The sequence below is a fragment of the Clavelina lepadiformis genome, chromosome 3 (genome assembly GCF_947623445.1).
Source record: "Clavelina lepadiformis chromosome 3, kaClaLepa1.1, whole genome shotgun sequence".
NCBI lineage: Eukaryota > Metazoa > Chordata > Ascidiacea > Aplousobranchia > Clavelinidae > Clavelina > Clavelina lepadiformis.
This window is the reverse complement of record NC_135242.1, coordinates 6,221,818-6,246,065: the sequence shown is the minus strand read 5'-3', so window position 1 is coordinate 6,246,065 and position 24,248 is coordinate 6,221,818. Positions and strand designations below refer to the sequence as shown.

Below are 24,248 nucleotides of genomic sequence, written 5' to 3'. Positions count from 1 at the left end.
ATTTTCAAAATATTAAAATTTAAAATCATATTACAACAAACACTAGCAAATGAGCTTCAACCCTTTAAGTTTAACACCCGAGTTATGCTTTCTCTTAGAATAACCTTTGTAAATGAGAACGAGTTAGATGACGGAAACCGATATAATTTTGGTGGGAAAATTCTGTAAGCCAGATTATGACGTCATTTTATACGTTGCTCTGGTGCAATCATGGACTACTACAGTTCAAAATGTAATGAATAAATTACTCCGTCAAAGCAAAGAGTTCTTGAACCTTTTCCGTACTTAATTAAATACGGTTTTGAGTATATTCCATCCCTTAACGGTTTTATTTCAGTATTTTTTATTTTGATCCCATGTAGATCTTATTCATTTATTCGTGATAGTAGTCTATGGTGCAACATTAAGCTTATATGTCATCGAAATTTGTTCACAATTGTTTGAATATCTTCCTGTAATTTGCAATATGCGTTTTTCTGTAGGCCGACTGCATTTTACTAATAGCACAAACTTCTAGAAAATATTACTACAGAAATACTACCAAAAAGACCAGTTTTGTTATAAGCAAACTAGCTCGCCTGAATTATTGCTGAGTAAAACTGCATTACCTATGTTCTGTACCTCCAGAGTCTATACCTAATGTTTCATTTTGCAACAAACGTTTAAAAAATAGGATGAAAAAAAGGTAACAAAAGACATTTAAAAGAGATGCTGTACTAGGAATATACAGTAGTCGGCTGATACAACACATGTTGACAAAACGTGGGAATGATGTCAGGACGAAACAAGCTTTGTCTTTAGAGAAACAGTTTTTGTTCCAAATCGGCTCGATAGACGATTGGTTAATATTAATATAGAGTACTGGACATACATTAATGCGCCCGTTTTCGATCCTCTTGACCAGTGGTTCCCAACCTTTTTTGGTGTCGGGGCCGAATTTCAAACTTCAGAGTATGCATGGAGCCGCATGAAAACACTCAAGTAATTATAACGAAAATTTTAAAGCATGAAAGCATGTACCAATGAATAGCAACACTAACAAGAAAAATAACACAAATTTTGACCAATTTTTGACTTTTTTTGACAAGTCAAAATAATAAATATATAAGCCCTAATTATTATAAATAGATTTTTTATATTTTTGTGGGATTTTCAGGGGTAAATGAGAGCCGCAAGAAGGCTAACTTGGAGCCGCATGCGGATCTAAAAGCCGCGGTTGGGAATCGCTGCTCTTGACGCTACCGCTGTAAATTGTAATGTCCCTAAAAGATCTATTTGGCAAGGCGTTGACGACGCTTGTTGTTGTTCTATGGTCCTGGTAAACAGTTCCGAATTCGTGCAATACTGTACAATATAAACAAAGTTCAAAAACCTAAAAATAAGTGTATCTGATAATCGAAACTTGCACACTAGCTAGCTCGGTGCCCCGGGCTTGAACGATGAAAAATCATCGCCAAGTTTAAGTCGGTCAAAAACTCTCCTCAGTCAGTCGAAAAAGATTTTGATACCATACTTTACTGTCCGTATTTATTGTGTGTTTACTATATTATACTAATTAAAATACAAACTAATAGTATTCAGGACAAGTTAGTGCATACCTAATAACCTTTTTCCACATGCGCCATAAAGCGATTAAAAAAGAGTTCAATTTAGTGTTGTGACGATTACGTCACGAGTCATGAGTTGTTTTCGAGATGCTTGAATTTGATTTTGGGATCTTACCATTCAGTTGTTGACCGGATTTGAATTCTCCTTAATGACGTCAGATAAATTACCTCACTTGAACTGGTGTGCCACATATAAATACCGATGTAATGTGTGCAATCTTCCCTTTTTACCATTTTCGATTTCACTTGTTACCAAGCGCAATGTAACATTCAGTAAGCTTTGCCCGAAGGTGAAAGCCTTCGTGTCTGATAATAAACAAAATGGGAACTTTATAATTTAGTAATATGTATAGACAGAATTTAAGCAACTAACAGCATAGTCACGCCGTTTGAGAAATGAGAACTCATACCATCGAAGCAGAAGTAAAACAAGTTAGCCTATCAACCACGTCCTCGCTCACATTGTAACAGTGTAACATAGTACCAGCAATTCAGTTATCCAACATTTTCTGCTTATATCACTAGAGATTTGCCATAAACTCCATGCGTACGTGAATATTATGTGATTGCTGACCGTTATGGAAAATAACAAAAAAATTGTGCTCGTGATTGTAGGGGATTTCCCGGTTTACGTCACCGAAACACCAAAGCAGCATGGTCACATGACTGTAGACAGATGACGTACTAGGTAAATAAAGCTCTCAGGCGTTTCAACAAATGCTTTCAAATCTTCTTTCATTTGCTAGCGTTCGTCTACTTGTCTGTGGTGGTTGTTTACTGAGTTTTGCTGGGTAGCTGCGTAGTTTGCTCATAACTCAGAGCAACAAAGAGTACGGTATATTTAACAACTAGCCTATACTGCCCAGATAAATGCTGAAATTAGAATCTGTCTTTTAAACGTACATGTCTCAGTAAATTTTGGTGTTAAACTTTTTGAAAGTTGCAGTGTTCTCTTGCCATATATATACTATCAGATCTTTTTTGTTAAGTTTTACTTTTCAGATTGAATAACGGCAATGACCTTTGTTGAACAAAGTTTCTTTTTTATAAAATCTTGTAATTTTATCGTAATATCTGTCCTCAGCGACCTATTCAAGTACAAGTAGTTTTTGTTATTTTTAATTCGTCCTTGTTACTTTTTTAATGGGCCAATCTTGTCAATATGTTAATTTTGTTGCTGTGCAGAATTCTAAGATTAATTTAAGACTAAATTAAATGTTTATTCATAGGCGACCGATAGTTTCTATGACCATAATTGTTCAATTTGATTCAAGTTTAACACAGTTTGTTGTCAATTATGTAGTATGCCTGTCAGGTTATTTTACATATAATGAATACTTTATGTACATTGTATTATATACATTATGATACAGAACATGTCATTTTGTTGAATTTGTTTGAATAGTGTTTTTCTGTTTAGTGATCGTAAAGTTTTAGTTTAATTCAAACGTTTTTTTCTGACCTATTATGGCTGGAATAAGTGTGGGAGCTCCACCTCCAAACTTTGGTTCTGCTCAGGGATGGAACAGTGATCCAGTGATGAGTATTGAACTTACAATTTCATGCAGGTATTGTATATATGTAATTTTTTCATATTTCTGTATGTTGAAATGCGTCGAGAGTGTGTTCTTGGCTTGACATTTTAAATTGAATTGATAATTTAATTTGTGCCCAATAAGGCAGCTTGGGTAGATTGCATGCCATTCATTCATTAAAATATTGTCAATGTGGTTCTTTATCGGTCATTATTTTTTCATTTGTCTGAAATCCGGGCCTGTGGGAACTTGCTCTAATGTTACTTATAACTCAGTTAGTTCAGCATCAACAAATATCTTATTCGTAAAGTATGCTGAATACATACATATGTATGCAGTAAATGTCTAAAGAAATTTTTATTTGGTAATACGTGTAAATGTGCTATATTTTCAACTGCATTTCTGTCATGCAAATAGACCATTATTTTGTAATTGTTATGTAATTTTTACTTTGTTTGGAGTAGTTGTGTAATAAATATGTGTGAAGTTTCATTGTAATCTCCTTTAATCATTTCTTGCACTAAGAAAGTAAGAATGCATATGTCTTATTTGACCAGTATATCTTGTCTGACCAATCTACAACAAGGTTAGCTCCATTTTTTTTGCTTCCCACAGTCAATGGTGAAAAATAAACAATACAACACAATGTATGATATATTATATTGAATGTACCTTAGTATATTGAAATAGTGGAAAATTTGATGAATTTAAATATGGTAAGCTGGTATTATATATATATGTTCTATTCTTCACAGAAAACTTATTGACTCCGATGTGTTTTCAAAGTCTGATCCAAGTAAGTCAAAAAATGTAAAGGAAATTGTTGTAAATGATTGCAACTTTGACTTTTTTAAACTGAAAAAAAATAAAGAAAATGAGATATAATAATTATTGTATGAAATACAGTTTGAATTAATGTAAATTGTTTTAAACTTGCAAGACAAAATGAAATGCATGACATAAGTGTGCAGATCGTTTTATAAGCATTTTTGAAATCTAAAATGCCTTCTGTCATCCCAAAAAACTACCATTATTTTATTGATGAAATACTTACTATTATCAAATGAAGAACTTTAACATGAATTCCTTGCAGTGGTTGTCATGTATATGCAAGGACTAGGGAGTAAAGAATGGAGGGAGGTAAGTTTCATAACAAAATTACTGGATAAGTTAGTTGATAGGGCAGTGTGAGATTAACTTGTTCCATTGGAAGTGACTATTTTATATATCAAAATATACCAGATCCTAAGTTACAGAGTTTATTCAGCTCATTACTCAATAAAAGCTGCAAATTGAATGTTGTCATAGTAACATATGTTACATTAACACATGATGATATGTTTTATGAGAATTTTCCTTTGCATATCTTGTGCTTGTTTAGTTTGGAAGGACAGAAGTTATATGGAATAATCTGAATCCAGACTTTGTGAAAAAATTTGTTGTGGATTACTTTTTTGAAGAACGACAAGCATTGAGATTTGATGTGTAAGTGGAAATTGAAGATTCATTTACATTTACCAATGATACAAATATTTAGTTTATGTTGCAAAATTGTTTCGGTTTATTTTGTTTATTGATTAACTTATATTATTATTAGATTCAATTTACTTTTCAGATATGATGTTGACTCGAACAGCCATAACCTTTCAAAACATGTAAGTTTGTTTACCAAGATTTATGTTATACTAATTTATACTTATCCTGCAGAACATTTTCAGTAGTTCGATTTTTAGCTTCGTCTCAATTTATGTGTATCACACCAAGGTTATTTTCATTTCTAAGAATTGATGTTTCTTGATTACTGGCAGCTTATTGTCTTTCGCAGGACTTTCTGGGCAGAGCCTTTTGTTCATTGGGGGAAATTGTTGGAGCGCGTAGCAGCAAACTTGAAGCTTCATTGACGTAAGTTAAGCCAGTAGCGCCGGTTGCAGTGTAAAGTGTTATTAATTAATTATTAATGATACTACATAGTTATTATTATTCAATTTAACAAACTAATCAATGAAATAAGATTTATTCATGTATATAACATCCCTCTTCCTGATTCAGGGGCACAAACACTCCAAATCGAGGCAAAATAATCATAAAAGCAGAGGAGCTTGATTCTTCTAAAGATGTTTTGTTCATGAAATTTAATGGAAGAAAATTAGATAAAAAAGATTTGTTTGGCAAGTCTGACCCGTTCATGGTTTTCTATCGATGCAATGAAGATAACAGGTATAGTTTTATTACTTTAGAAAAATGCATAAAATAAGATACCTGTCATAATCATGGTCACCTTCTCCCATGAGTACTGTATCATACAAATAATTTTTTATACGTTTGTGGCAGTCTGGAAAGTATGAGGTGTGTGTATAGCGTAAATTTTTGTGATAAAATTAGTAATAACCTTTAGTGTTTTCACTTCTGCTAAAACCACTTGCTGATACATTTCATAAAAATTAAGGAAGTTTTCAGTTCCTTTTGGCCATGATGCCTTCAGGCTGTTTCAGTAGGAAAACTAATTTTTGTGCAATTGATGTAAACGTATATGTACTGATTGATTTCTTGTTCATAGATATTCGTTGCATAATCACATGTTTTAACACATCATTATTTTGTTCTGTGAAATGAAAATATTCTCCTAACTGCATTGCTCTTTGTGCAGTTACACCGTCTGCCACAAGACTGAAGTGATAAAGAACACTTTAAATCCAGACTGGAAATTAATGGAAGTTCCTGTGAGAAATATTTGCAATGGTGACCATGATAGGACAATAAAAGTTGAAGTTTATGATTGGGATAGAGATGGGGGGTAAGAATGCTTTGTAATTGCCATCGTTTTATAATGAAGATACTTTTGGAGGTCCACTTTGAGAACGTAGAAGTTAGCTGTTATATTAACGAAAAATAGTGGTTTATCATGTTTAAAGTCACTGCTTGTTATTAAACTTTATATAAAACTTCCAAGATGACCAGAAGTAGGATGGGTATAGCCTGGGATGCATTTTTATATTAAGAATAATTAAAATAATCAGCCAAATAGTTCAAAATGACATGAGTATCTCGTTCTCCCTTGAATCTTTTTCGTAATTAAATAATTAGTTTTGCTCTTGTGGACATCTTCTTTCTTTGACAAATTTAACATGGGCATAGTTGTCTTTAGTTATACGGCCTTTCAAAATTGGTGTTGTAAAATTTTTTTACATTGTGATGTAATTTTCAATTTCATGATCAGTGTGGAAAACAAGTAAATGCATATGCAAGTTTAGCTTCATGTTCCACGCGTTTATGTCTTATTAAGTTTCATGAATATTTTATAATCATCAATTCAAAATAATAATAATCAAAAATCATACCTTCAATTTAAAATAGAATATTTAAGCTTCTGTAGTAGTAGTTATTAACCCATCATCGTTATACTTTACATACTTATTGTATCACAATGGGGTACAGATTTTTTATAATACCACCAGAAAGTGCATAATAATTCATATATTTTCTGTAGCGTTAGCCAGCAGCTATATAACGTTACGTCTGCAATTTTTGGTTAGGTTTTCAAATATGGAAAATTGAAATCAAAATTACTGTAGGTGACTACATAGTAGTTACAGATTAAAGGTTGTTTGTTTTTGGTTTTTAAGCATTGCCTGTTACGTGTCACATGAGAATTGGGTCCATGCCGAAAAAGTCAAAAACAAATTTGGGAGTATTTTTGGGCTCATACATGCTAGGAAAAAGTTAAGAAAGTTTGTCTTAAACTGAGCCTACCCTTAAGTTAACAGTGCGACTGTTTTTTGTTTCTGAACTTAAGCATGTATTTTTAGTTTTGACTGATTCTTTCTAAACTTGTGCGAATACAAAAAAAAACATCATAGTATGAAGTTTGTTCTACTGTATTTACTAGTATTTATTATTTTTGATCGTTTTATGGTGGATGGTTTAAGACTAATTTTGATGTGTAAATTCATATTAAAATGTTATGTAATATTGATAACAATATAGTGAAAATAGTGTGAAGTTGATACATACTAGTCACCTCAATTACCTGTATAGTATATTGACATAATTAACACAGCTAAACACAACTGTATTACAGTTATTTGTATTTTAACTGAAATATCTACTGCAACAATTTTTTAAAAATAGCAACTTGCTCAAGATGTGGTTGAAGATTTAACCACATTTTGATTGTTATTGTGCTTGACAGCAAAATCAATTTCAATTTCAGGCATGATTTAATTGGAACATTTCAAACTTCAGTCTCCAAATTATTACGAGGACCTGGTGTTGACAATGTGTACGAAGTAAGCATATATACATAATTATAAATTTACTGCTTTGTTACATCAAGTGGTTTATTAGTAGGCAGATACGGAATATTGTTTATGACCAACAAGAAGCATAAATTTTCATGTGAATTAAGAACTATTAAGATGGAATCTCCTGCCATTATTATTACATAAAACTATTGCATTTTTTTGTCAAGTGTATAAATCAGAAGAAGAAAGCAAAGAAGAAAAAATATAAAAATTCTGGCATGGTCAACTTACTAAGCATCCAAATGCAAAAAGTGGCATCATTTCTGGACTACATTCGGGGAGGGTGAGTACAGGAATATATTGTTTGTTATCTTGCTGCAATCATACCTCAGAACTCAACCTTGAAATTTCCATAACTTTGAGTGATCGATACAAAGCAGCAATGAAAAGTAAATAATTCGTTTCCAGAATACCAAAACAGCCGAATCAAATTTCAAAACCAATACTTTATTCAGAAATATGTTGGGTAAATGTTCAAATTTATTTCCAACATAAGAAAATTATACTTCGCTTGCAAATTAATTTCCAACAAAAATTTGTGAGTTTAATCGTTAATTTAGCTCCATGAAACGTTACAGAGAAAGAAATTCGATTGTAAGGAATGTTGTGTTGAGGTAACACTGTTATTGATTTAAAAGCTTAGTGGTAACAGTTACGACAACACATATTTTTAGGACGGAACTTTGCTTTGTGGTTGCTATCGACTTTACCGCTTCAAATGGCAATCCCCAACAACCATCGTCCTTGCATTATATTAACCCCAATCAACCCAATCAGTATTCCCTTGCCATACAGGTTAGGTACCATTGTAATGTTCCGTTGTTTGAAAAATTAATTGCTATGGCGCAATTCTTTACCGTTTCTTGAAAATTAATGACACTTAAAATCGAAAATGACTTAAAGACAAATCGCATTGACGCAATGGAGACTACACAAGTGACTTGATTATTGATCTTTTTATATCACGCAGGCCGTCGGCAACATCATTCAAGACTACGACACTGACAAACTTTTTCCCACATATGGTTTCGGCGCAAGACTGCCACCTGACGGACGTGTTTCTCATAACTTCGCCGTGGTGAGTTTATCTTGATTTTAAAAGATGCACGCTCGGGATTTTATTATCTGAGAACCGGATAAGTGCATTTTGCGTTAACAATTTTTGTACTTGCGTTACTTGACATGCAAATTTTTTACTGTATAGTGAGTAAACAAAGGTCAATGCAAAGAATTGTACAACTCCACCGAAAACAAAATAAAAATCCTATCTTTCTTATTTTAATTTAACTTTTTTACTGGATTGTAATTTACCTAAAGCTTTGCAAACGCTACAAAAACCGTACAATGCTATTCATAGTCTAACAACATGTTCAGCTCCTTTTCCCCGCTTTCATTGTATATTGAAGCAAAAATTAGCATCAGCTTTACTAATTGGAATACTCATACCAAGGTTATAATTATACTCTGCGCATAAATTTCGCTTTCGTAATTTTAGCACCTGCCTGCCATCAGGTTTTGCATAGTAGTTTTTAAAATCAGTTTTCAAACAGCAGCTTTTAATTTACAGCTTTACATTATATTCTGTACTCGTCGTTCGCGTCTAGTAACGCCAGCTTATGCATCCATAATTTATTATGTCTCCTTCATCGCGGTCACGCATCATCCAACGGCAAGAAATCAGGTGTTACCGTAATTGCTGTTTTAATAGTCACGTGAGTTGTACCCCTTTTACAGCGTAGCCAGCCAAATAGCCCGTGGTCAGTTGGTGTGCGCCGGCATAAAATCATTATAAAGCTAATGCATTGTCTCATAGTTTTATGCGGACACCGTCACACGCATTGTCATCAACACTATCAACTGTTAACGAATTTCGTCACTCAAACGTAAATATAAATCCCGGTTTGAAAATCCAGCGCTGTTCTTGACGTCATTTGTTTCGCACGCATTTCTTTGCTGACGTCTTCCTTGTACTTATTGTGACGTCGCGATAGCTGCGCGCATTTTGCCACGCGGATTAGGATGAGACTGATTCCGGTAAGTGTCAGAATTCCTCCGCACACAACCAGAGGAGGAAAAGGTCCACCTCCGACGAAAAGTCCGAAGATGAGAAGGGAGATGCCCACTAACAGACAGATGATGTCAATTGCTTTACACACGCAAGCTTCAACTCGCTTTTCCATCTTCCAGATTTTGTTCTGCATCCGGAGCAACCTCCTTTCTCTTTGTTCATACTTCTCTGCTCTTCTTTGCGCTTTCCACATCGTTTTATTGAACTTCTTTTGCCTCTTCTTTTCTTCCTTGGCCTGCTTTAGCTCTGCTTTGAACTGCGACAGAGTTATTTTCCGGTTCTTTTTCGCTTCACGCTTTTGATAGAGGAACCGTTGCTTGTACACGGCGTTGATCTGCTTTTCGTTGGTATCTCCATTGAAAGAGATGCGTTTTCGTGATCTCAAACGGATGCTTATTGGATTCCTTGAAAACTCCTCCTGATTTAGTTGTACTACAAGATTACCTTGCCGTGCTCTAAAAGCGGTTTTCTTCCACCTCTTTTCATTCTTCTTTTTGTTTTTGAGTCTCGTTGTATTCTTGTTGTTGATGTGTTGATTGGTGTTGGAATTCACTCCGCTCCAAACATTGTGTCTGTTACAGTAATAGCGATCGTACTCCGGCTTGTGCTCCAGCCTTGTTCCTTCTCTGTTGGCCTCCAAACGCAAACTTTGTTGCCTTCTGTAGCTGTAGGTATACGGTGATCTCGGCTTTGTGATCTTCTCCGGAATTTCGGTGAAAGGTTTATCACTCCCGGACACTTTTCCTCCTGTAGATGAGCAGTCTCTGTCTCTTCCTGAAATTCGATACAGAAGTTGCTTTTGCGCAGCGTAAGGCTTCGCCATAAACTTAATGTGTTGCTCCACACGTCGAAGCCTCCTTGCGTCTTCTATGCTTCTCATCATCTCCTTATACTTTTCATGTGCTGTTAGTTTGTCTTTATCGTTCATTCTGATTGTTCCACGTGTCTATGTTAGCACGTTTAAGGAGAAAATGAAGATTATCACGTTTAAGTCAGCTCCTGAAAAGTGGAACCGCGTTTATGCACCGAGGTACGCTCTAAAAAGTTGATCTTTTTTTGAAAGCAAATGCTTAATTGAAATAATCCAATATCTATGATAACAGAAGTTTTAATCTCTCTGCTCTCCTATCGCACTTTTCACGGGCCTGCAATGTATGACGACAAACCAACGATTTTGTGTAAACTGTATAAAGGAACAACATCAGAAAAAATCAGTCACCAGCTTTTAGCCTGTTTTTTAAATTATGCCTTTATGTATTCTGGCTTCCTTTTTAAACTCGGTCTGTCGTGAGCATGTTACCATATTTTATGATTAATAATTTATACGCATCTGCAACACAAAACAATGGTAAAGCTTCAAACTGGCCCTAGCTTGCTCGGAATAACTTTCCACTTGCAGTTCCAATATTTATGCACTGACTAAATCTCAAAATCATAACTGAAAATACGAGACGCTGATTTTCACGTTTTGTATTCAACCGATTCCTTACTCATGGTTTCATGGCTGCCATACAGCAGGTCTTTAGATGACTGTTTTGCGATATGGGCTTATTATAATTTTAGGCCTTAAATCGTATGTCATGATTTTAATTGGTTATCGTTATACCGACGACTGCTTGCTTAAATACGTCACAAATATCAATAAAATAAACAAAGCCTTGGATTGTTTTTAAGTGCGTTCATTGGCGCACGATCAAACAGTGTTTTATTTTCAAAAGATATATTTTTCGTTTTTCATTTTTTGGGCAATGAATTTTTGGTGGTATTCAAAACCTTGGAAAAGGTTATTCAATTATATTCATGTCAAAATTGTAAAAAACCGATACATTTGCTGCAATAATTTGCATCACATTTTGCATTGCCAAATAGGAACGAAACCAAAGGTCTCTACCGAAATTGCTCTATGCTATTATACGTGTATGCGTTTTAACAAAAAACTCACCAGTGTCAACGTTTTTATTGTTATTATTTAAGAATCAAAATAAAAACCTTGATTATTTCTCGGAATAAGTTATAGATGATAGAATATAAACTAATGGAAAAGTTGATTGAAAAATGAAATTGATAACGAAAAGTTACCATCAGAAATAGTGCGTAAACCGATTTTTGAAACTCTTCTATTCTTAAATCAGTCACTGACCTTTGACCTTTATTTTTGTTGGTAGAATTTCAACCCTGGTAATCCTGATTGCTTTGGCATCCAAGGTATAATGGAAGCCTACCAGCGCTGTATTCGTTCAGTTCAGTTGTACGGGCCTACTAATTTCTCACCAATAATCAACAGTGTGTCCCAGTGAGTTCAGGTTTTCTGCATAAAGTTTAAACTTGTGATAGATAAATTGCAAGATGTATTTTAATCTAAGTGTGCTTGCAGAAGCATGCAAATTGTTGTTTTTGCGATTTGTAATCAACTAATCATACAGAAAATATTTGATAAAGATTAGTTAATTACAGATCGTTTATATGTAATCTCTTTTCGTCCTACTAAAACCAACAGTGATAGGCTCCGACCATTCATAAGAAATATTAAACGGATATTTTTTCAAATTTACCCACAGAATGGCAACAGCAAGTGCCGGTATGGGCTCAAAGTACTACGTTCTACTCATGATAACCGACGGTGTTATATCGGATATGGACGCCACGAAGGAAGCGATCGTGAATGCTGCTCGTTTACCGATCTCAATAATCATTATCGGTGTTGGACAGGCGGAGTTCGACGGTACCACTCGTTTTTTTAAATCTATTTTTCGAGATGTTTTATTGCACTTTGGCTAAACAAGATTTATCCGCACTTTTAAGTGGCTTGATCTCGCAAACTATTTCGGCTTCTAACAAGTCGATTGTTTTCATCTGGTTTCGTGATTTCGATTTTAATCGTTCATTTTTCAACAGCTATGGAAGAACTTGACGGCGATGAGGTTCGTGTCTCGTATCGGGGGATGCCCGCTGAAAGGGACATTGTACAGGTCGGTTTAGGAACGCTGTTCGTTTTTACTGCATTACGTCAATTAAATTTTTATTTTTCAATAATTTGTCAGCAGTATATAGTCATCTTTTTTGTTTAAGTTAATGTACTAAATATTTCAAAACAGAAAACTCAATTTTTACAGTTTGTGCCGTTCCGCGACTATATCTCTCAGCACGGCGGCCAAGTAATGAGTCAGGCCAGGCTGGCAAAGGACGTTCTTGCCGAGGTACCCGACCAATTGCTTGGCTATATGAAGTCGCGCGGTATCAAACCGTCGCCACCACCACCAACTTACACCCCAACTGCTCCACCTCCGTCGTATTGAAAAAAAATTGTCGCTGGAGTTTGATCAAATTTGCCAAACCATTGCCTTGTCCTTAGGTCGTGTATTGATCGACTGATCCAACAAATGGCATTTTTATGTATAAATATTTGAGTTGGGAACGAGCGAATATGTTTTGCTTGTTTTCACGTTCTTTCTTCTTGGTTTTCTTCAAACTATGTTTCGAAAGTGTTTGGCATGTTAGTGTTTTGCATCTATTATTTCTTTCTTTTACGATTCAGCACAGTCGTTTTTGCGAGCACCGACTCATAACAGGAAATTAAATTTTACTTTTTCGATGCGATTTCCGCACATTTTTTATTCCATCACATCATACAATGCATTGTAATGAAGTTATTCCCAATCTTGTTGGAGTCTACTCAATGTTCCCCAAAGTGGTGAGATATTACAGTTAACGGTGAGCTTGAATTCCAAATCCATAAGTGGCTTTTTCGCTTTGATTTCTGTGTTTCCCGCTGCCTGCGTGAAATGGGAAATGCGATAACGGATTTTCGTTTGATGTTTTTTCGTTTTAATGTTGCGAAACTCATTACAAACTTTGCTATAAGCAACGCTTGCACTTTTGAACAATCTAGCTGTCTAATGCTTGTCTATGTATATGAATGCCGTATGCACTGTAAATTGTATACACCTGACCCTATACACAGCTATTTGGTTACTCTTATTGTAAAGTAGACTGGTGTTTTATCTGTATAATTTCAGCCAAGTGTTGTTTTTGCTTCCGTTGTTTTTGTTTTTACTTGTTTCAGGTTTCTAAAAATTTCGTGTCATATTTCTGCACTATAATTGGTGAAACAGGCTGAGCGTGCATTTTCATGAGATCGTTTTGTTTTTGCATTTTCTTTGTCGTTGTGTAATCTTGTTTCGCACTATATACTACAAGTGAAGTTTAAACGTTTGTTTTACCTGAATAATCATGTTTCAATTTGTAATGTGTTTTACTTTCATCCTTTACTTTTTTATTTCTTAGTTGTTTTATTTACAGTAATTTAGTTCTTTCTTTATCTGTTTAATCCGTGATTTTGTACATTTAGCATTTTAGGTGAAAGAGACTTTTGATTATTTCTGTTTGAAGTAGCTTGAAAAATCTTGCATTGGGTAATATATTATTTTTAATTGTTAGTAAACGTAAAATAAATACTGAATAAATCAACTCATTGAGCAAGTTTTAGCCTCATTGTGTTAACATTAGCTTTTAGCTCTAACCTTACACCTGATTGTTAATAAACTGTTTTTATTTTATTGTACCGTTGTTTTTAGCAAGCTCAAGGATAATATTTCCAAGACTTTTATGACACGTTGCAATATGATTATGATGTAATCATGAACTGTTTTATCAACTCGTAACTTGGCTTGTGCTGAGTTAAGTCAGTTTATAGTTGTGATGCACAAAATGAAATCTACTTGTGGTTTTATGTGTCCGTGCCTTTGAAGTTCTTGCAGATAATAATTAAGGTCTAGTAGACTTCTGGTATCATTTTTTGAATTAAATTTAAAATGCTGCGTATAACCTATTTGTTTATTAATCAGTCTTAATGTGTATTCAAACAATAACAATAAACCAATCCGAGTTTGAAATGCTCTTGCATAGTTTTTAGTTGAATGTCAGAGATTAAGTTCAGAGTTGAGCTTGTGAGGTGCAAGATTTGAAAGGGAAAGTTCAAAGTTCAGTTTGGTGTGACGGTTTGGCGCTAACGTCACAAACTTAATTTCAAACAGATGTTTTAAAAAAGATTTTCACAGACTAGCAAACCACAACAAACCTCATAAGCCTATAATACAGTATAAGTCAGTGTACATCAACCGGAAACGAACTTCGTATAAACCAATTTCATTTACATATACGCCAGACATTGTCTTGTTTTTGACGAAATCAAAGTTTAAAGTAATACGAACAGCAAGAAAAATACTGTAATATTACATCATTAGGCTATTGCGTAATTGGTTCCTTTTTAAATATTTCCTGTCCGTTTTTGCCGTTTAATTGGTTGCAAATAATCGATCACTGCTGCACTTGTCACAACAAGTAGATTTTCAATACTGTCTCCCATCCTTTCATCACAGGTTTTGGCACGGTCACCGATATTGTGTAAGTTGGATTACTAAGCCGATTATCTTACCCACAAGCAAGTGATTAGGCATTACTTCACATGTTGATAAAGCATTTTCATAACCTTGATTAAATTAGTCGAGATATAAAGTGTAGTCGCCATGTGACGCCATCTCATTATGTACATTTAGACCATGTAAGATCAACGCAAACCAAGGAAGTTGCTGTTTCGAACGTTTTCTTTGAAAAGTCAAGAAAATTTGATTTAAGTCAAAAAGGTTATCTTATCAGGCGTCGATATCGCTCTTGAGTTGAAATCAAAGAAATTTCTCGTTGTTTGTAGCAAAGAATTATAAACAGGATAAACTTAAATATATGCCACACACATAGCGTAGCAGTTAATAAAACTAGGCTTTTTAAACTCCTTTAATTACCGAAATCCAGATGTTCGGTAAAACTCTCTGCAGCAATTAGAGGGTGAGATTAACCGCGGGAATTTTTAGGCAAGATTAAGCACAGCCTATTACGAAATCCACACTGGCAATTTGTGTTTAAATATAGAAAGTAGAAATGTATAATTAAAAACTTGTTTTATAAGTCAAGACAATCATTATTATAGGCTATGTCTTTTCATCACCAAGAATACAACTATATTTCATCGACCTAGCAGCAATTTCCCACGTCATTGCAGTGCAGTAGTTCTTCAACATTCACATGTGCAGTAGATTGCAAACATTTAGCTCAATGTCGTCGTCGTGTCTGTCCGCAAGTTTGTTCAGAAACGCATTGAGTTGCAAATACTAAGAGTTAATCATGCTTTGATTCGGTTAATAATTTATACAACTTAAAGATAAACTAGGTCGTGATTAAAGTTATCCAAACAGTCCTCGTTCATTTGCTTAGCAAAGTTTTAGAAATAAAAAAGCAACCGCACGTGGCAATTATCACTTTAAACTTTTTGTTTAACTCGCTATATAGGTCAATTCTTTTCACTAGATGACTAGATGATGAATGTTCGGTTGTGTATGCAGAATCATAGAAGGTAATTCTTTCGTGCAGAACTTTTCTGGAAAAAAAGGTTTAGGCTACCTCAGGCTACGAAATAAACTAATCTTGACTTTGGTTTTTGAGAAACTGAAAAAATACCATGACGTAATAAATAGGAGGAGAAAGTTTTTGGAGCGTGACCATGGCACATAAAAGTCCTCGACCAAGTATGGGGCTCACATGACTTTAACGATACCCCGAAAGCACCCTGGCAAGATACAGATTGTATAAATAGCTTGGGAACGGCAGTCTTTGAGATGTGTTACAAAAAGACAGGTTTTGTATTTTTTCTAACAATTGTTTGTAATAGACGCCCTGATTACTACAACACGCTGCTTTTCTATAAGAATTATGAAGCTAATTCTTTTAGTTCTATTCGTGGTGGGTATGACTTTGACTGGGGCACAGATCAGCCGAGTGTTGCATCGTTCTGGTGGGCTCACGGACAACTTTTCACCCAGCCGCTCGGAAGAAGCTTTCATCGTTGATTGTTTGAAGGGAGTTATATCGTAAGTCTTCTGCTTTGCGTACTTTAGGTTTTTCATGCACTTTTGGTTTAACGATTATACAACATTGGTTATCTTCGATTGAGGTGCTTAAAATCACCCTTTATCAGTGCTGCAATGCAACTATCAATGAACTGTAACGACTGAAGAACAGGTCACGTCCATAATATATGTACTACACCAAAGTTTCTCAACCGGGGTTCATGAGGGCGTTCTACGGGGGCCACGAGCAGACGCCTCACTAGTGAGCTATTTGTAGTAGAAGGGGAAGACGAGGCAAAGCGGGACATAATTTTATCACGTTTTTGTGCTTGTGTTTGTTATGCAAAATTAGCGGTGCGAAGGCTGCTGCACACGCAGTAGTGAAGTAAAAAGTGTTTTGCAATCTACATTTTTTATTGCTGAGCAGGGGGCCATTTGAGGGTCACTGTAAGGGCCAGGAATCGCGAATGTTTGAGAATCACTGCGCTTAACTAACAAAATAATATAACGTAAAATTCAGTTTACCAAGTCAAGTCGGTTTGATGTGTTAATAAAAATGAACATTTCTTTCGATTTTGCTCAAATTTAGTGCTGTAAAGTTCCGGTGTTAACTTACACCCCTAAGTTTATTGACAATTCTTTTCTCGAGGTTTTGCCCGTTTTGGTCAATTTTATTTATGATAGCTGTTGCATGCGGTTTCTAGACAAAAGGCTGCAGACGATGCGTCACCGCCTGGTAGTCGCTGATAACAATCTTTTAATCAGTATATCTTCATAATTTGACATAAAACTAGTTATCCCCGTCAAATAGTTTTGCAGGATACGAGTTTTTGATTTGCGATAAACAAGCAAAGTAAATTGAAACTTCTTGAAATTTGTTTACGATAGAGACAACGACAGACGATGTCATGAAATGCGCGCGATGGCTCGGGATATGACGGTCAAGGACACAAGTCGCCACAGAACCAGGCGTAAGTGTAAACACTTGTTTTGTCGTTATTTGTTATTTACGTATAATTAAAGAACACACATGCGAGTAATTTTTGACTATTATACATGTATACATGTAACGGTTTTCGCATCAACCTGTAATGTTACAGTGCTTCTGTTTTAATGAACAAATTAAAACGTGCCGATATGACAGAAAACTAACTATTTGTACTGTAGACTTTAGACCTTTCATAAACTTTGGTGCATTCTACTGTGAAAGTGCTCAAGGTTTTGCAAAAACAAACGCCAAGTTATTTCATAATGGGATTTTTAATAATATTTTTTGCACAGGTTTTTGTAAAGTCATATCAAAAACAGGTATACAACGTGCTCAAATGCAGCATGCAATTAATTAAAAAATCTAGAAATAATTTGTTGAATAATCCTGTTTATGTTTTTATGGACTAATCAGTTTGTGTAATGGTGTGCAAATAACGAATAAAAATCAATAATGTGATGATTTGTTTTTACCGATATTATAGCAGCAATATTCTCCTTTGAAGTGTATTGTATGGTGTAAAAATTAATACTAAATATATGATTAATTAATATTATTAATACTAAAACATTTTAGTATAGTACTATATAAAACACTATGCGTGTACTGTATGAAAGCCTGTAATAGTACCTACTGCATACGTTTTCAAATAAATAAAAATTCTCCGGTATATGTGTAGTTGTTTTAATGGTTTGTGTAATGGTGTACAGTAACAAATAAAAATTCATGTGATTAGCATTTTTACCGATGCTGGTGACAATGTTTTCTTTTCAGATATATTGTATGGTGTATAGGTTAATACAAAAACAGCTTGGCATACTTTTAGTCAGCAATGCTAACTAACGCTTTCAGATAAGTAAGATGTCTATATGTCTGCAGAATGTTATTCATGAATAATTTGATTAAAGTGCGCCTAACTTTGTGATGAGTTTTATTTAATTTAATTATCTAAGCTTTATTAATTAGCATGGCTTGATTGCTTGTTTGTCAATTCTTGTTTTCTTGAATATTTTAAGAGGTTATTAGTAACTAATTTAGAGTGTATTATTATTAATGTTATTATTATTATTATTATTATTATTACTGGTTGACCGTAACCTTATACATGTTAATAAGTTAATCGAGTAAATACAGTAGTAAATAATTTTTCCCACAATTTATCGATATTTAAGAACGTTTGACCTATAATATGACCTATAATGACCTAATAATGACCTATAATAAATTGCACATAAAGAATAAGTCGTTGAAATTCAAATGATCACCGATTTTTTAAAATATTAAATTATATTTCTAAATTATGAAAATAGAAATATTATTTTACAAATTCTGATTTACCAATTTTACGTTTCAGGAGACCTGGCCACCTTGGAAAAGGAATACATAACAAGTACGCCATAATGGTCTGGCATACATAAAGCATGTGACACAAAATTTAATAAATTACCATACACATACTGCATTATTACAGAGATAGTGGCGATGAAAAATCGAGACAACAGCGCAAAAAGAGACGCCATGAAAATGGTGGCATCTTGCTCCAGATTTGCATCCTCCACTCGACGAAAGTGGAAGAGTTTCTTCGATGCTCGCACGTCTTCTGATGACATTGAGGGCAAAACATTTCTTCCAACTAGACAGGAAACTGATGGAGACGTGATCGAAGTCGTTTTCAATGCTCCAGCGTTTAACGCGTAAGTTCTGTTGTAAAGATCTTGTAATATAGGACAGGGAGACACGTTTCATTTTTTCTAACTCGTCAGTTTTAATGTTTACCGACTTCCGTAACAGGAGCAAATATTTGAATCATGATTTGGTGGCGGTAGATTTAGCCTTGCTGAGAGTGCCACCTTGTCAGATTGACGAATATTATGGAAAATATTCGTTGGTCGTGAGAAAGTTTTCCCAGCAATCGCAGGAATTCGAAACAGCTGTACACAGGAGCGAGCAGGTGGAACAGTTTGTAAATACATGCCAGGACTGCTGCAAGTTTTTATGATTTTCCAGATAAGAACGATAAATTTTGCAAATAGACTCATACTAGTTATATCACTCCCTAGTTTTCTCACGCTCAGTTACGAAAGCGTTTTATAAAGTTAATCTGTTAACCCCTTCCCAAAAATATCAGCTAACTTATAAGTGTTGACAATATGACCTGTGTCCCTCCCCCACAGACAAGGGTAGTAATTTAAAGGAGTTTTAACTGTAGGTAACAAATCTATTACTTGCACTCAATATTTGTATAAATTGCAGTCATCCTGCCCAACTCTGGAGGGATATATGATGGTGGCCAGCCTGGATCGTGATGAATTGTCTCCATGGTTCTTCAAAATAGAGAATGAACAATTGAAACTGCAAGTACAAGTTGCTCCATTTCAGCAAATATTTGCAGGTAACGCAGAACGCATACGTGCTCTGGAAGTTTAAAGCCGGCAAATTGTAAGTCCGCCCCGAGCGGCAGATTACTTAGCTACGCTACTTGGTGTGAGTTGGCTACTTCTCTTGGGATATCATCATGCGGTAGACGAACCCTTTCGTTGCAGTATATTTTATTGAACGCATATTTGCACGTGCTCCCTGTCACAGCTTCGTGCACGTGCTCCCATACGTTACTGTAGTTGTAAAAGCGGTTTTTGTTGTTTCTGAGCTTCCCTAAACTCAATAAAAGAAGCATTTATTTGAGACAATTTGGATATGGCGTGTAGTTGCAATAGACACCAATGTTATTTTAATTAATGCACATAATAATTAATGAAACGTAGCAGAAAAAAATACACCCTTTTTATTAACACGGTTTAAGTTCATTACAGGGTAGAGGTTTTTGTAAGGTTTCCAGTAACATACGCGCTTGGTAGGCTATGTACTGATTATACTAATAAACATTGAACTCAAATTATTGCTTTTCAGATGAAAACATTTCAGAACTGACAAACATTGTACAAAGAGCACTTTCCTTAACTTTTCATTTCCGAATTGGAAAGAATGCGCAACCAGCTGTTGTACATTCGATTGAAGATTTGTTTCCTTTTCATCTTGAGGATTTAAGTAATGGTACAAATGATTTTGGCATTATAGAATTAATAGATCAATGAACTTCCAATTTGTACGTATACAAAGTTGTTAGTTATTCATTTGACGTTTGTGCCTTAGCTGATAACTTTTGTCGATGTGAATTATATTCGTAGGCAGGAGAAATCGGCGAGGGTTAAGGAAAAACACAGACAATTCAGAATGTGGCAGAAAAGATTATCATCTTGATCTACGTAAACCAGGGGTAAGACTTGGGAAATTCTTGTCATTGCATTTCAACATTTAAGATTTCACTGTACAATATGTATACACATTAGCCTACTTGCCCCTAACTTCTTTATTTTTACGTGCCGTGCTTCTAAAGAGCCCAAAGTTTATGTTTTGATATCTCTGGCTTATAGACAGAATTATTAGTTAAACAAGCTCAATATAGTGTGATAAACAGCTGAACATACCATCTCAAGCAAACTACAACGTGGGTGAATGCTACGGAAGATGTGAATATCCTTTGTCAAGTCATATGAATGCTACCAATCATTCGATTATGATGAAACGGGTACGATAACTGAACAAATACTGTACTCTACCAGCTGATTTTTGCCAGTCTCTTCTATTCATCATACGTGGATGTGGGAAATAACTATGTTTTTAACATATTTTATACGTTATTGTACGCGCCAAAACATCTATATCTCTCTACATTGTCTATAACCAAACGATAAGCTTTTAAGTTATGATCTTTACCATTACAACTTTACAATTATCTCTATGACCTTTAAAATTAACATTAATAGGAAGAAATTCGGAACAGACAACCTCCAGTCCCCCCCACGGTGGATTGTGTCCCTCTCGATTACTTTAACTTACATTACCTTCATGTCGGTGACACCAATACTGTGGATGATGGCATCCTTAATGACTTCATCGTCAGCCATTGTGGTTGTATTTAGCAAGCATATACAGGTTTCAGATCTGTGTAAAAAGCATGACAAAGAAACATGGCTCACATAGTTTGTGCAACCTGCTTGTGTACCATAATAATGCTGGCTACAAACTTTCTACTTTGTGATGGTCAAACCTTGGGGATCTTGCATTTTTATTATCGTTCAGCATTTACAACTACATTGTACATGACCACTTATCACAATAATTTTCTTCTAACTTGCTTAGTTACGATAGTTTAAGTACAGTAACTCCTGAAGTAACTAAACGTAATGAAAAAGTACAACCCACTGCATGGTTTGTGATTAAGACTTTAAAAGGTTTCTTTGAAGAGTGCTGCATGAAATTTTCGCCAATGCTGGGGACAATAAAATTTTTCAAATAACTACGTGTTTGATTTGAATTAGCCTATAGTTATTCGGTTTCCAAAAACGCAATGACGTAATTGCTGATCTGATCATCCCAGCTGTTGTCCACAAAAAAAAGAAATAACATTATCAGTTCTAGATTTCATGCTTTGCTGGGTATGAGAAATTTAGTTTGTTATATGTTTTGACCATTATCATGGATGCACATTCTAAGATAAAAAATCCTTCAAACCAAATCTCAAAGTTTTAAATTTAATTTCTGCATTCTTTATGAATCCTCTGAAACGGAGTTTGTCTCAAATGGTTTCAACAAATACATTCATTAATACAAGCAGTGTTTTATCGCTTTTATTCAGCATCGCGTAACTTGCAATCTAGCGAAACTAGCGCTGCTGGATGCTTTAATCATGATGACGTCAGATACATAAACCTTTACACTTCACCTTCAGTCCTGCAGTTACAAAACCTCACCTACATTCGACTTGACGAAACAGTTCATGTAATGTTAATTACATTGGCATCGTAATTCATTATTGTGTTTAATTTTCACGAGACGGCAAATTACCACTTTGGTGTTATAATAGAACGATTGAAATATAAGCCATAGCTGTTAAATCATAGCTGCCGATACGGAGCTCTCGATATGAACACTGGACAGGATATTGTAAGCAAATTACTTAGAATTCTCAGCATGTTTGAGGGAGCTTGGGCCTTGACTTTACTTATATAACATAACCAAAACTTTTGAAGTTAATAATTTATACAATGCCTATGTTATTGTTGATATTCATTATTTTATATTTTTATACCTCCGTACGTCATAATTGTAACTACTGTAATTTTTTGTTGTTGTATTACGTTCATAAAAAATAAACCCCAAAGCGAATGTTTTTCAATGCCTTGCTTTAGTGCGTATTCGCAGGGAACATTAGAGGTCAGAAGACCTCCACAAAGATATGGCGAATGGACTTTGTAGTTTTTTCAAACATTGTAATTACTTATTATTATTAATACTTAATAATTATTTAACCGGGGGTGAATGTGGTGACATTCCAATGTATTAACATTCCTTTGTTTACGCCTTGCCTCACGCCTTAATTGCTTCGCCGCCTTAAATAGAACTGTAGAACGTCATTTCAGTAGCAAGCGCAGTGTCGGTGGGTCGGCTGCTTAATAGTATAAGTTCACATATATAAATGTTATATAGCTGTCACGTTTCGCCTAACTGATTCTATTTGTTTTAGGTCTGTTCAATTCTGTTTTTAATAAAGCCTAAGTTGCTCGAATTTAGTGTTTGAGTTTCAAGGTTATGACAGTGTACGGGGAAGTCCCAAATTTTGTTCAGTTTATAACTTACAGGCTATAACAGTGATGGCAGCAGTCAGTACATAGGCTATATAGGCAGCACTAGGACAAAGTATGGTCCTATGGAGACAGATCTGTACTTTGCTTATATAGGCCTAGGCTATTTGATTGATTGTTTGGTTGGCGATAAATTTAGCTGATGCGTTGATTAGGCTTAAGTTCACACCACCACGCTAAAACTCGCACTTTTTCATGCACGATATTTCGTCGAAAACTGCACTTAAGACTAATCAAATGAAAGATTAAGTAAAAAATGACGCCCCTGTGTACAAAAGTAACTTCATTTAAATTCATTCATTATTTATTTAAATTCATTATTTTCATTACACATTTTCGAGTTATGGGCTCCATAGTTTTTGATTGGCAAGATTTTGACAATCACCTGTAGGCTACTTAACAATGGAAATTGTTAACCAACTTTGATTCTACATTAAAATACAAACATTCTGGGCATCATATTTTAATGATATTGCTCAGATGACTCGCATATAAAGTCCTTTGCACAATTAAGATAATATTTTTCCTAGTTCTTGTTTAGCAGCGCTTCGAATCTGAAAATAATTGCTTTAATGGGTAGCATTTTAGCATATTTGGAAGTTTGCCAATTAATATGATCCATATTTATTAAATGACCTTTTAAAAGTTATATGGCCAGGATTATAACCTATTCTTCTAGTAGAAATGGAAACAAAGTGACTAGGCCTAATTCACATCTGTTTATCCAAGTTGAAAAATTACGAAATGGTAACTGGCTGATTTCCGCTGATAGGTTTATCATTCTTGTTTTTGCGTGATTTAAGTTCTTCAATCTAATCTTCTAAGATAGTTTTGTAATTTTGGTTAGTGATGAGAGGTGAGAGTTTGGGTCTGAGAAGATTAGTTTTAATTAGTTGAAAATTAGTATCATACATTCCATTTAACAGACTATATAATTATTATATATTTGCTAATAGCCTAGTTGTTTTGTATTGTATGGGTATTTTCCTACTTTGTTGACCACCAAAATAAGTGTCTGTGTCACTGGTCGCCAGTTACCAAAGTTACCAGCTGTTTCCTGAAGTTGGTGAAATAGACACTGCCAAATGGGAAATGTGGTGCATGTGCACATTCCCAAGATTTATCAAGGTACATGCCAAAGTTCAGTC

General features: G+C 34.8%; 2 protein-coding genes across 2 annotated transcripts; both read left to right on the top strand.

The window, feature by feature from the left end:
* The first annotated feature begins 2,302 nt into the window (after window positions 1-2,302).
* Window positions 2,303-14,407, top strand: LOC143450292 (copine-8-like). The gene is made up of 16 exons (XM_076950769.1): window positions 2,303-3,175; window positions 3,898-3,938; window positions 4,236-4,282; window positions 4,524-4,627; window positions 4,758-4,797; window positions 4,968-5,044; window positions 5,192-5,359; window positions 5,790-5,936; window positions 7,353-7,428; window positions 7,611-7,726; window positions 8,118-8,238; window positions 8,414-8,521; window positions 11,677-11,804; window positions 12,070-12,233; window positions 12,407-12,480; window positions 12,625-14,407. Exons 1-16 carry the CDS (start codon window positions 3,075-3,077, stop codon window positions 12,805-12,807), a joined length of 1,695 nt encoding a protein of 564 aa, XP_076806884.1. The 5' UTR covers window positions 2,303-3,074; the 3' UTR covers window positions 12,808-14,407.
* Window positions 14,408-16,211: 1,804 nt separating this feature from the next.
* On the top strand, window positions 16,212-21,755 carry LOC143450705 (uncharacterized). The gene is made up of 11 exons (XM_076951357.1): window positions 16,212-16,431; window positions 17,299-17,381; window positions 17,692-17,718; window positions 18,753-18,788; window positions 18,870-19,092; window positions 19,190-19,349; window positions 19,652-19,790; window positions 20,306-20,449; window positions 20,584-20,672; window positions 20,874-20,984; window positions 21,223-21,755. Exons 1-11 carry the CDS (start codon window positions 16,274-16,276, stop codon window positions 21,376-21,378), a joined length of 1,326 nt encoding a protein of 441 aa, XP_076807472.1. The 5' UTR covers window positions 16,212-16,273; the 3' UTR covers window positions 21,379-21,755.
* Window positions 21,756-24,248: the final 2,493 nt, after the last annotated feature.

What these genes read in the sequence shown, in the direction of transcription:
- LOC143450292 (XM_076950769.1), top strand. Translation starts at nt 3,075, where the DNA reads ATGGCTGGAATAAGTGTGGGAGCTCCACCTCCAAACTTTGGTTCTGCT. An exon ending in GATTGGGATAGAGATGGGGG is followed by an intron (nt 5,937 to 7,352) that starts GTAAGAATGCTT and finishes TTTCAATTTCAG; the next exon opens with GCATGATTTAATTGGAACAT. An exon ending in GTGTTGACAATGTGTACGAA is followed by an intron (nt 7,429 to 7,610) that starts GTAAGCATATAT and finishes TTTTTTGTCAAG; the next exon opens with TGTATAAATCAGAAGAAGAA.
- LOC143450705 (XM_076951357.1), top strand. Translation starts at nt 16,274, where the DNA reads ATGAAGCTAATTCTTTTAGTTCTATTCGTGGTGGGTATGACTTTGACT. An exon ending in CTGTACACAGGAGCGAGCAG is followed by an intron (nt 19,350 to 19,651) that starts GTGGAACAGTTT and finishes TATAAATTGCAG; the next exon opens with TCATCCTGCCCAACTCTGGA. An exon ending in ATTTCAGCAAATATTTGCAG is followed by an intron (nt 19,791 to 20,305) that starts GTAACGCAGAAC and finishes ATTGCTTTTCAG; the next exon opens with ATGAAAACATTTCAGAACTG.